This window comes from Meles meles, chromosome 2, assembly GCF_922984935.1.
Source record: "Meles meles chromosome 2, mMelMel3.1 paternal haplotype, whole genome shotgun sequence".
Taxonomy (NCBI): domain Eukaryota; kingdom Metazoa; phylum Chordata; class Mammalia; order Carnivora; family Mustelidae; genus Meles; species Meles meles.
Genome location: NC_060067.1, coordinates 28,968,561 through 28,980,886, shown reverse-complemented (window position 1 = coordinate 28,980,886; position 12,326 = coordinate 28,968,561). Strand labels below are relative to the sequence as shown.

General features: G+C 43.2%; 2 protein-coding genes across 5 annotated transcripts in view; one reads left to right on the top strand and one right to left on the bottom strand.

Moving 5' to 3' along the window:
- ATP10D (ATPase phospholipid transporting 10D (putative)) overlaps window positions 1-6,300 on the top strand; it is a 108,616-nt gene extending 102,316 nt beyond the window's left edge. For all 4 annotated transcript variants that reach the window (XM_045997778.1, XM_045997777.1, XM_045997779.1 and 1 more), the window contains exons 22-23: window positions 1,764-1,951; window positions 3,901-6,300. In XM_045997778.1, the coding sequence (XP_045853734.1) occupies window positions 1,764-1,951; window positions 3,901-4,231 (519 nt within the window). In that variant the 3' untranslated portion in view covers window positions 4,232-6,300. The remainder of the gene's footprint in view (window positions 1-1,763; window positions 1,952-3,900) is intronic.
- A 591-nt stretch (window positions 6,301-6,891) lies between these two features.
- The window catches only part of CORIN (corin, serine peptidase), a 256,736-nt gene continuing 251,301 nt past the window's right edge, over window positions 6,892-12,326 (bottom strand). Inside the window, 1 exon segment of the mRNA XM_045984999.1 lies at window positions 6,892-8,738. Coding sequence (XP_045840955.1) covers window positions 8,556-8,738 — 183 coding nt within the window. The 3' untranslated portion in view covers window positions 6,892-8,555.

Below are 12,326 nucleotides of genomic sequence, written 5' to 3'. Positions count from 1 at the left end.
ATCATTAAGCCCTTTTTCTCATGCCCGGGGAGGCTAGTGCTCACTGCCTCCGACGGTCCCTTGTCAGGAAGAGTCAGCCACTCTGAGGATGTGAGGCGGCTTCCTTCATGCTCCGGCTCCTCATCTCATCTGTGCCTCCCACCTCCCCACCTTCTCTCACCCGGAGCCTCCTGACTGTGACTGTATCAATTTATGGAAATGCTCAGCTCCAGCACGTTGCTATCTCCCTTGCCAAAAATCCATCTTAAGAGGAAAAAAAAAATCAGGCTGTAGGGTTCAATGAGAAGGAAAGATATTTGAGGAAGAAAGAAAAAATGAGAGATCCTCGTTTTAGAGGCATGATGATTATCAGGAGTTAGCCCACATTTTCTGAGCAGTTTGTACATTTTATTAAAAAAAAAAAAGAGCAGTGTTTGTGTCTCTTGTGAAGAGACCTACTGAGGGGAAGTACTTCGCAAGTGAAGAGGGAAAAGGAGATCATTGGATCTCGTTTGAAAATTCTAACCTTAGAAAATGATAAAGGCAGTGCGTCCCCCCAAAAGCATAGCACACTCTCCTAGGGAATACATTGGGATTTTAGGTGGTACTTGCCCTCCACTAAAGAGCACTGACTACTACGTGATTCTCCTTTGTACCTCGGACTATGAGCGCTGCCCTCTGTCACACAGATCAGACTCTAGACTCAGCACTCTGATGACAGGTAACGGGAACACTACATTTAAGGTAGTGATCTGCTTTTCCTTCTCAATGAAGCTACTTAAATAGGAAGCCAGTTTCAGAAAAATGCTAAGAAAAATTCCAAGCTGTGCGTAGATAACAAAGGTGACTAGGTTAAAGTGTGATACGCGAAGGAGGTTCCACAGAGCCCCAGGGCAGTCGTCCTCTGAGGGGACAGCTCAGTGCCCTAGGCGGTATCTTGTAGCTCTGTCGTCTGGAATCATCCCCAAGGAGGAACTCCTTGGTCATCATGGAAAGAAAGGAGACAGCATGAAAAATTGCATACCAGCTCCTCTGTGTGTCTAACGTGAACTTTTTTTTTTTTTAAAGATTTTATTTATTTATTTGACAGACAAAGATCACAAGTAGGCAGAGAGGCAGGCAGAGAGAGACAGAGGAGGAAGCAGGCTCCCTGTTGAGTGGGGAGCCTAATGCGGGGCTCAATCCCAGGACCCTGGGACCATGACCTGAGCTGAAGGCGGAGGCTTTAACTGACTGAGCCACCCAGGCGCCCCTAACGTGAACTTTTTTTTAATGTCCCTTCCACTCACATTTCACTGGTCAAAGCAGGGTGCATGGCCGTGCTTAATTTCAAGGGGGCGAAGAAATGTGATCCTTCCAGATGCTTACAGTGGGAGGAAATTAGAATATCGGTGAACAACAGTAATGTCTACCAGTCTCGTGAATGGGTAACATTCGAGGATTGAAATACTACCTTAATGAAGGTACAGGCCAATTAGTGACAGTATTTAAAAAAAAAAGAGAGAGAATCCAAACAGCTCATGGTGCATTGAACAATATAAAATAGAATCATCATCAAAAGTAACCTTTTGGCATTTGACTTTGTTTTACAAAATTGAAACAGAGGTGTGAACTCTCCATGGAAGGTGCTCGAATCTCCTTGCTGTTTTCTGTTTTGCTCATGAAGGGTCGTGACACCGTTCATTCATTGCTCAGACACGTGGTCTCTTCAACAGAGCAGACTTCGTGGGGACGCAGAGCCCTGTGGGTGAGAGTGTTCATTTCCCCGCCTTCCTGTCTTACAGACCTGGATCCACATGCTGGTCACTGTGGGCAGCCTCTTGTCTTATTTTTTCTTTGCCTTGGTTTTCGGAGCCCTGTGCGTCACATGCAATCCACCGTCCAACCCCTACTGGATTATGCAGGAGCACATGCTGGACCCCGTGTTCTACCTGGTTTGTGTCCTCACAACCTGCGTCGCCCTTCTGCCCAGGTACGGGGTTTTATCCGCGAGAGGGGCAGTGAGGTCAGAGGCTTGGAGGGCTTCGGTGACTGCTGAGAACAGATGGCAGACCATCCCACTTACCAATGGAGAAGTCAGTCCACATCCTCCTGAGGGCATGGGTTTTAATTCTTTGACCAGAAAGCAAATATGGTTCAGGCAACCCAGAAGAGAGATTTCTCTCTCATGGAAAATTCTCATCGGGTTGCCATTCCCCAGAGATAGAGCAGCTTCACCCACAGGGTTATCTGAGGATCCTTTCCTCTGACTTTTTGTTCCGCCAACTCCCACGGATGCTGCCCTCGTTGGCATGATTGGAGATGACTCACCCAGCTCCCCCACATCCCTGCCTGCAGGAGGGACGAGAAGAGAAAACGGAACTCAAGCCGATTTCCTCCTGTGTGGATTTTTTTTTTTTCTTTTTCTTTGTAACGGCATGACCCAGAAGCTGCATGTCATTGCCATATCCCATTAACTGGGACCTCAGTATGTCGAGTCGGAGTGGCAAAAATCTGAGAGTTTCTAAAAAGAGAAGCAGGGAGGATGTGTACTGAGAGACAAGTCGTGGTCTCTGTACAGCCTGGCAGCACTGAAAACGTCCCTCCTGTCTCTGAGTTATCTTTCCCATTTTACTTTAACTTGAATTTCTAGTGTTGTACGGGATGGAGATGGCTAAGAAGTATGCATGGCTTTTTTCATCTGTAGCTCTCATAACATTTATCTTTTTAGCTGGAAACACCGTGCCACATAGTTGTTCTACCTTCTAAAACCGGATATGAGGGTCAAAATGGTGATTTTAGATTATTCTCGAACAGAGTTGATGAACTGACTCACAGGCCAGCTCTGGCCTGCTGCCCGTTTTTAAAAGTAATAAAGTTCTGTTGGACTGTAGACACACTCATTCCTGTATTATCTCTGGCTGAGTTTCATTACAGCAACAGAGTCGAACGGTTCCAACCGAGAGACGATCTGGCTCGCTTAGCCTGAAGTATTACTGTCTGGCCCCCTGGGAGAAAGATTGCCACCCCCAGTGTTCTAACAAATGCTGGAAAATGTGAAGGTGGCTTTAAAACTGGGTAACAGGCAGGGACTGGAAGGATGTAAAGGTACATGATGGAAAAATTCTCGAATGATCATGGATATCGACGTTCCTGCTGGTGGAGATTCAGGAGGAAGTGAGAAGCAGCCAAGCGGAGAAAACCATATCTTCTTAGAAAATACATATATGGTCTTAAATAGGATCCTGCTAGAAACGGGAATGTCACAGGCACCGCCGGTGAGGGGTCTGAAAGAAAGGAGGAACGTGTTGCTGGAAATTTGCGGGAAGGGGGATTTTGGCACTATAGTGGCAGAAAACAGCCGAAGTGGGTTTTCCCGTTATGTGGAAAGCAGACTTTGGAAACTATGACCTTGGATATTTAGTGTTGAAGGTCTGGCCTGGTCTCTTCTTGCTGCTTAGAGTTAAAAAAAAAAAAAAAAAAAAAAAAGATTGAGGGAAAGTCTGTTAAACCCAGAGAAATTAGATTTGAGAAATTCTCTGCCTATGTAGATTTCAAAAGTTGTGAAAACGAAGAGATTGGCTTTGGGAATATGCTCTAGAGAGGACAGCCCTGTGGCTGGACAGCCAAAGGCGGAGGAGATTAGGTCTGTGACATGGATCCCTTCAGCCACCTCAGCGGCCACCAGGGAAAGAGATGGGGTTGTGTCGGGAAGCCCCATGGAGGACCCCATCTAATGGCCTAGATGGGTGGGAGACCCACAGGGTGGATGGCGGTGCTATCCAGCATCCACGCTGCCCACGGGGACCGAAAGGGACAAGTGTGCAGTGACGTGTCCCAGTAGCCCTAGAAAACTTGCACTTTTCCCAGTTGGTGAGTACTTACTGTGTCCCATGCCGCGTTTGCGGTGACTCTAATTCTGTGATGCTTTTTGGAACCTAGGTTTACATACCGAGTTCTTCAGGGATCCCTGTTTCCGTCCCCAGTTCAGAGGGCTCAGCACTTGGACAGACTGACTCCAGAGGAGAGGACTGAAGCTCTCAAGAAGTGGAGAGGGGCCGGAACGCTGGGCTGCGCGCCATCCCAGTGCGCTGACCATTCAGCTGCAAAGTCAGAGAAGAGCGCCACGTCTGGCCTGTCTGCTGCCTTGGCGATGATGTCAGCACCGTCCTGTGCTGTCGAGCAAGGGAGCTTATCAGTACATGAAACTGCTTTGGACTCAGACTTCTGTGAAACTAAGGCCTCAGGGATTGTGGGGCCCTCAGAGGGCTAAAAAAAACAAAACAAAACAAAACAAAACAAAGAAAGAGGGACTTTGAAGAGGCACCTCTGTCAAGCAAGAACCAGGTGGCTTTTTCCCTAAGAGACACGAGGATTCTTCTGTGCCCGGAAAAACCAATGTGATGACCTTCCTTGTTTGTAGATACATTTGAGAGGTTGCAGTTGGGCCTGAACTGAGTTTAGGGAGGTGAAATATTTCATTCTGAATCAAATGCTTTTATGAAACTTTTTGGATTTCGTAAAAGCATTTTAATTGTCTTAGATGTGCAAACGTTCTTAAGGGATTCATTTGAGATATATTTATTTTATTGGGAGATCTCCGATTCCAGGAAAATGCTTTCAGCGAGCAGACTCCAATCTGAATTTTCTCTCATGAAGAAAAAGTAGTTTTTAGATGAGTTAGAACACAGAAGAGATTTCCACATGGGAAAAAAAAAGTTATAAATGGTTAATTTCCAGAGGAAAAACTCCAAAGAGCCTTTTAAATGACCGTGTACCTAAAATAGGATAATAACTGTACTGTTGAAAATGTGGTTAGTGATTATTAATAGCTTTTTATTTCCTCCAGGAAGATGCCTTTGGTCATCTGACTGCCCATGTAAGGCAGACCTCTCTGCTCATGTCAGTGTTCCTTGAGGCAGGGTCTTCATGGGGAGTGGGCAGACGGGTGCCAGGGTTTGACAGGAATATGCTTTCTCAGCTTTTGGTCAAGAGAAGGCCTTGTATGAGGTCTGTCTCTGTGCAGATGTCAGCTGGGAAACAGGCCATGGGTAGGGCAGACACAATCAGCCTACTGTAGCCCACTTGGCAATTTCCTATATTCTGAAATTACAATAGCCTGATCAAAATGAGACAATCTTCAAGAGACCATTTTGAGGGTTCATAGTCTTTACAGTACCCTACTAGGTCTCCAAAGTTGTAACCTTTAAAAATGAGATATTATGCATTGAGACAAATACAAGCGATTCTCAGCAGAATTCCATGAGGTTCTTAGAAAACTTTGTTTTTAAACACTTTAGGACAGGAATGTCGATAGCAAGCTAGTTGCTGTTGCAAATCGTGTGTTGGCTTTCGTTAGAATGAAAGAGACTAGTTTACCACCTAAGCCCAGATGTTATAAGATCATCTATTTTTGTTGAGTTCTTTTAAAATTCAGTATCTGTTCATCTGAAAATCGTCAGCCACTAACCACCCAGAATCTCCTTCCCGAAATCTCCATGCTGATGTTCTATGTCTCTATCAAGGTCTTATGACTATTAATCTCTTATCCTCAGGGCTTTATCTTCTCCTCCTGCCTCTCTGTCCTGGTCTGACATTTTTTTGGTAACCGATATTACCGCAAATAGTCTTTCATAGAGACTGATTTTTAGAACTTTCAAAACCCCACATGGCTGTTGGAGGTTGCTTTCTGCTCTCTTTAATGATTTTTTAAAATAAACTGTTTAATAAATCATGTGTATGAAAAACTATCATTGCTTCTATACATATGACTGAGCCCAACAGTAATTGGTACCAGAGCTTAGAAGGAAAATCCCAAAGCCCACCTTTTCCCAGAATATTGTAATGGCCTTTTCTTATGCGGAAAAGCCAGTCATGTCCTGTCATCTGTTATCCCCATAGCAGCTGGCATTCATTCCCTGAATATAAATAAAGGGTTAGAATCTAAAGGTAAAAAGAATAAGCCAAGAGGACCGAGGGAAAAAGTCAGTCTCCCAGATGTCAAGTACCCATACGTAAAAGTAGAAGGAAGTCTTGAGTGTTTGTGTTATGAGTCTCTTACCCACAATTCCAAAATCCCAAGAGCTCTGAAACTGAAAAGTTTTTCATAAATTAGGCACAGATTCAATGTCCGAAACAGATGTAAAACAATTTATTTAATGTAATTATCCAGATATTTTGCTATAAAAATGTATTTTATTACTGGGTGCTAAATTGTATTTTTTAAATTCTGAAAAATTCTGGGTTCTGAAACATATCTGGCCCTTGAGTGAAAGAGATTTGGGATCTGTATCAAGCCTTCGAAGGGTCTCATTCACAAGTAAATAATTTTACGCAGAGTTACCCAAGCTGATGGGATCTGTTGTGTTTGGTATTCCGTGTATTTTGCCGAATTTCGGGGGACCAAGCATTGTATCATTGTTCCTGTTGGTTCATGGTTTATTAATAGTTTACATTTTATTGATTAGTTATATTTGTTGATTAATAGTTTACATTTTTTTGCCGTAATTCTACCCCAAAAGATCTGTGAAAGAATTATTATATCAGGCTCCCAAAATGTACTGCAGACATGAAAGATTCCTTGCATTCTTACCAGGATTAAAGTCTTCTTTGGACATGTAAGGGACTTGAAGCTATTAGGAACCTCTCATTTCAGAAAGCCATCCATCACCTAAAGTAAAGGTGTGTTCCTGGGACAGTGAGACACGACAGGTGAATTTGGATTGGTCGGCGGCTGGAGGCCAGCTATTAGAGTGGGAGGCATGGTTTTCTGGGACTTGCTATTATCCATGCTTCATGTCCATTAAAAAAAAGGATTGTACCATTTTATTTGTATTAAGGGTTTTTTTTTTTTTTAAGATTTTATTTATTTATTTGACAGAGAGAGAGCACAATCAGGGGGAGCGGCAGGCAGAGGGAAGGAGAAGCAGGCTTCCCGCAGAGAAGGGAGAGCCAGATATGGGACTCGATCCCAGGATCCCAGGATCATGACCTGAGCCAAAGCAGTCGCTTGACCAACTGAGCCACCCAGGCACCCTGTATTAACGGTTATTTAGAATAAGTACAGGAGGAATACTTGCCTGAACATAAGTGGAGCAAGGCTGACAGTTTTACGTGAAGTATGGGTACAGACTTAACAGAACTATAACAGAACGGACATGTGTTCTTAGACTTTCACACAATCCTGACCCTAATTCCATTGCTGGATTTCACATTCTCCAGAGGTTTATACAAACTCCAGAACACGAGATGAATAACATGGGAAGCGTCAAGGCGACTTCTCGAATTTGAAATATGTGCAAACATAGAAAAGAGTACAAAACGCAGGTATAAAATTACAGTAAGTCTCTGTGTGGGATGCCAAGGCAGTCTGGGGTGCTGGTGTTTAGTGGGGAATCCTCCTTGTTCCCAAGGCATTTGGATGTTGCAAAATGGATGCCTAACTAAATTACTGATGTGTGACAATTTATATTTTGAAGCTTTTTAGTGGGAAGGAAAATACTTTTAACCACTGGTTACTTTGGAAATTGATGGGCGTAAAGTGGCCTAGCGCTTAAAAGCATGTGGCAACATCAGATATTAAACACATTTCAAGGCAAATTACAAAATGTGTTACTCCATATGCCAACTTGAACTGCGCTTTGAGAGGCATTTCCGTGACTTTATCATTATGGGCGAACACAGGAAAGTTGGAAAATACTGAATCGGAGGTTGGGTGCAATTTAATTTTTGTTTTCAAAAACTGAATCTCTCCAGGCTAAAGCAAGTTCTCCTTTGGCAAAGATCAATCTCCATTCATTGTCACACAGGTGAAACAAAATGCTTCCCAGGAATATTCTAGCTACTGAGGTCTCAGTCAGCCAACTGATACACGCTGAAGGAATCCCAGCTATAGGGAAGGTTCTACAGAGACTCCTCTGTAAAGTTACATCCTTGAGTTAAGTTTAGAACGTGCTGTCTTATCATCTTAAATGCTAGCGCTGGTATCAAGTAGCTTTGTGTTCAGCATGTCTTACCATTTTAGCTACCTAAATGGATGCCGCTTGTCTTCCACCTCGGACTGTCTTTCATAGGTTTTCAGAATTATGCAGACTTGAGTAATAGTAAATAATTTAAGCATGTAAATTGTCTTGGCTCTTAATCAAAAGCAAGCCTCCAATATTAATATTGAAATTTGCCACTATGCTGTTGTGCTTGAGAAACAAAAGCTGGCAAAGATTAGTCAGCCTGGATCTTGATGTCCTCTTTGTCACTGGAATAAAGAGAATTTTCTAGAACCTCCTACCCTACCACCTGCCTTATTCCAGAGCTGATTATTTTGTGCTATGGTCAAGATTAGGCTTGGCAAAAGAACCAAATTTGCTTTGCTTTTTTTTTTTCTTTTTAAAGACTGTCATTAAACTTGAAGCAAGAGAAAACTGAAGTTGAAAAAAACTGAATAAAATTAGACCAAAACAAACATGAACATTTGCAGTGTACCGCTGAGCATCCCTGTCCGTGAAAAGTGCTCTGGACAGCTCTCTGCAGGAAGCTCTCCACAGTCGACAAGGCCATTTTCTTTGAGTGCAGCTGGCAAAAGTCTCGCATCATCTTTGGAATTAGTTCAGGAGAAAGGTGCGGATGTATATTTGTCTTTCAATCCATTCGACGAAGTAGGACACATTGCTATAAACTCCGGGCCCCAGGACTTTGGAAAAGCAGATGGAGCCCCACGACGTTAAACCAAATAATGTCCACTGTCCTCCAGGCCGCTCGCAAACAAGGGGCCCACCGCTGTCACCCTGTAATGAACAGAAGTGGACATTAGTCACTGGTATGTCAGAGGCCCCTGGGATATAATGAAACCAAACCCTGCTTAGCCAACTTCTTGGAAAGTTTAACCAAAGTTTTCGTTGCCAACGGGAGGGAGTACGCTTTCCACTACATAGATGAACTTTCAAATGCACATTTTAAACCCCGATCTTTAAAAGAATGGGGGTCCCTTGGAAAAGGACTACATTCTTATTTCCATGAAATCAGACTTCTCAGTCATTTCCTGTGGTTATCAAAATAGGTCATAGTTTTTCTTTAAATATACTGTATCAGAACGAATTCTCTCCTAATTGATCTCATTCTTCTAACTGCGCCACTTTATAAATGTTGAAAGTACTCAAAATGGAACACTCAAATCAAAGATTTTTTTTTTCTCCACACAACAGTACTAGAAAAATATTCCAGAATAACTTTGTTTTCAAGAATCTTTCTTTGCGAATGAGTGCATTTAGTAAAAGACACTGGCAACTTGCTGCATTTCTTAACAGTTCTTAGGATTTTTTTCAATTAGTGCACGTGAATGTTAAAGAGCACATTGAATTATTTACAGCAAGGTATTCTCTTTGTCGCATCTGTTCTATCTCATGTGCACAGAGATTTTCATTCTTGACATTTCAGGCAGGCTGTTCTTTCTCCCACATAGGATTAGCAGTGAAACCCTTCAGCTTTCTAAGCATGAATATTGGCCACATCTGAAAAGATCAGAGATTAAGTGTGTTCCGCATGGCCTCAAAAGAGAGGGATCGATACCCTAGAAAAATAACGAAGTAAGTATATGAATTCATAGTGGGACTTTACACAGACTCCTGCCCTGTAAGGATATCAAACTTGGAATTCCATAGCTGGTCTTGTCCCCCTCGTCATGTTGGAGAAAAATGGTAATTAGGTGTATCGATGCTCCTCTAAACACTTTCCCTTGGATTTGCTCATTTACTGCTCAGGAGATCCCTATGGGTTGCTAAGAATTATTACAATATCCATGTGACGAGACAGGCACAGGTGTGTACCCTGTTCATGGGCAGCCCTCGAATTAGACCCACACAGTCCCTGACCGTGACTCTGACTCTGTAACTACTGGGCTCTCCTCTCAGAACTGTGAGCAGATACCACCGCTATTCGAGAAAAATGAGATTTTTGACTGTGCTGTGTGCCTCTGTGGAAACAGCCGTCTTTACGTGTATGGCTGACCAACGCCGTAAGCCTCAACAATGATGGTCCTCGCAAGGGGTTGAATGGGTGCCTGAAAGTCTAGTTGTGTTTTTTAAAGCAAAATTTACTAAAAACATTTTATTAGAGACATATTCCACTATTTTTTTTCACCTCCCCTCATATAAAAGGAATGCTAAGATGCTGACTGACGTTGAGCTGTTTATTATGCCAGAGAGTGATTCAAAATGAGACCTATGTTGCCTCTCAAAAAAGAAGGCTCTTCGAAAAAAAAAAAAAGGCTCTTCAGAGAGGAGAATGGGAAAGGGGCACATGGTAACTTGGGAATTCCGTATACTGAGAGACACCGTCAATAAAAATAAACGTAACTAGCACTTAAAAAAAACAAAACAAAACAAAACAGGACGTGCACCGGTCAGCATCTCTATACTTCCAGATTAAGAATTAAGCCAAATAATTGCTTGGCATTTATTCTTTGCCAGAGTCTGTGTAGGATCTATGCTGATGAAGGAGGCAGGATTTTTTTGTCTCTGAGTGGCCAAAAGTCGGCTTGGGTAAGAAGCATAACTCTACTTGAAAGCCAGGTCCAAGGGCCAGTACACGAAGGAGCCGTCAGAGGAATGAGGGATTACGACCTATTGGAGGGGGAGCGAAAAGTAGTTTCCCAAGGTGTGGGTTTTGAGCGAGGCCTCGTGAGACAAATGGACGTTTGTCAGGGCAAAAAGAGGGGAGGAAGAAGCAATTCGAATGCAAGGGAGAATACAGGAAAGAGCACATTTCGCTCTTTTTTGGTCCCCTTTTTGTAATACTGGGCTTTTGGCCACAGTTTAGGCTTGGCTTCAGTATTGATCCCCATGATTTCTAGACCTTAACATGATTTCTAGACCTTAAGAGAAGGGTCCACAGCTTCCAATGTGTCCTATGGATGCAAGGGAGGAAGATAATGAGAGGTTCTGTGAAGGATCTTGCTCTGGACCTGGTTAAAAGGAGCTTGTGAGGACTTGTTTTGTTTTCTCCGTGGGGATGTACTGGAGACTACCTGGTATGCATTGAAGACTGCCACAGTGTTGAATTCCCACTACTGCCGAGGCTGGCTGGACCTAGCTCCTATCGGACAACATGACATGAGCGTTCCTGTGCTTGGACTTCAATTCTCTTTCAAAGAATCTCCTCCCTGCTCCTTTAGCAATTGCTGAGAGATGAAGAGACACCAGTCTGGGGCACAACTCCAAACCATCTTGGGGACAGGGAGAAATATACGCACATGAGTCATTGCTCCCAGGAGAGTCAAGCACTTGGACTCCAAAGCCAGACTTGCTGAGCTCATAGCCTCACTCTATCACCTTCATGCCAGGCGAGATAGGCGAAATGACTTAACCTCTCAGCTCCCTGGTTTTCTTGATTTCTAAAATAGCAAAACAGTAACCCTGCCACAAGAACGGATGATGAGGCTTAAATGGGTTCTTAGCATTTGGAAGAGGTATTGGAACGCAACAAGCACTAACTGATCTCTGCTAATTATACAGTTACTATTCACTGAGTGAGCGTGTCCGACATCACCCGTGGGGAAGCGAAAGATGGGCTTTCACCTACATTGACTCAGGTAATCCTCAAAACACCCTGAAAATTAGAATCAGCCCCATCTTGTGATGCTAGAGAGGTTAGATAACTTCTCCAGGTCACATTGTTCTTACAGGCAGAGATGGGATTCAAGCCAAAAGTTTCAGGCTGCAAATCCTGTGTCCTAAGCCCCATATCATGCTGCCTTCCCACTTCCTTTCTTTCTATTTTTTTTTTTTTTTTTTTTTTTTTTTGGTGTGTTTGGCTTGGGAAATCTAACATGGGCCTCTTGCCTGAAGGTAGGAACTCCTCCTCCACAGTCCACCTCAACTGATTTGTGGCCAGGAGGCAGAAGAGACCATGACCTCGGTGAAATGCCAAGTGATCTGCTGGCCTCCCTGTTTCCCACAACAACGAAGGAATCACCACTGGGCCATTTCCGGTCCTCTGATTTGCCCATTCTGAAACAGGCTACCAAAAGTGTTCTTTTATTACGTTGTGTTAGCAGTAATAACATCGTCAAACTCTTCTTCAGTTCAAAAATTTGCAGGGCGATCTGATCTGCCCCACGGTAGTGTAATAACCAATGTGTTTCCTAGCCGGGGCATATAATACTGCCTTCCCCACTCTTCTTTACAGCTTCTTTGAAACAGAAAGAGAAATTAAGAAAAAAAAATTCCATTTAAAGGAATTTTTTTTCCACCAAAGAGATGAAAGACTTGTACTCTGAAAACTATAAAACACTGATGAAGGAAATTGAAGATGACACAAAGAAATGGAAAGACATTCCATGCTCATGGATTGGAAGAATAAATATTGTTAAAATGTCT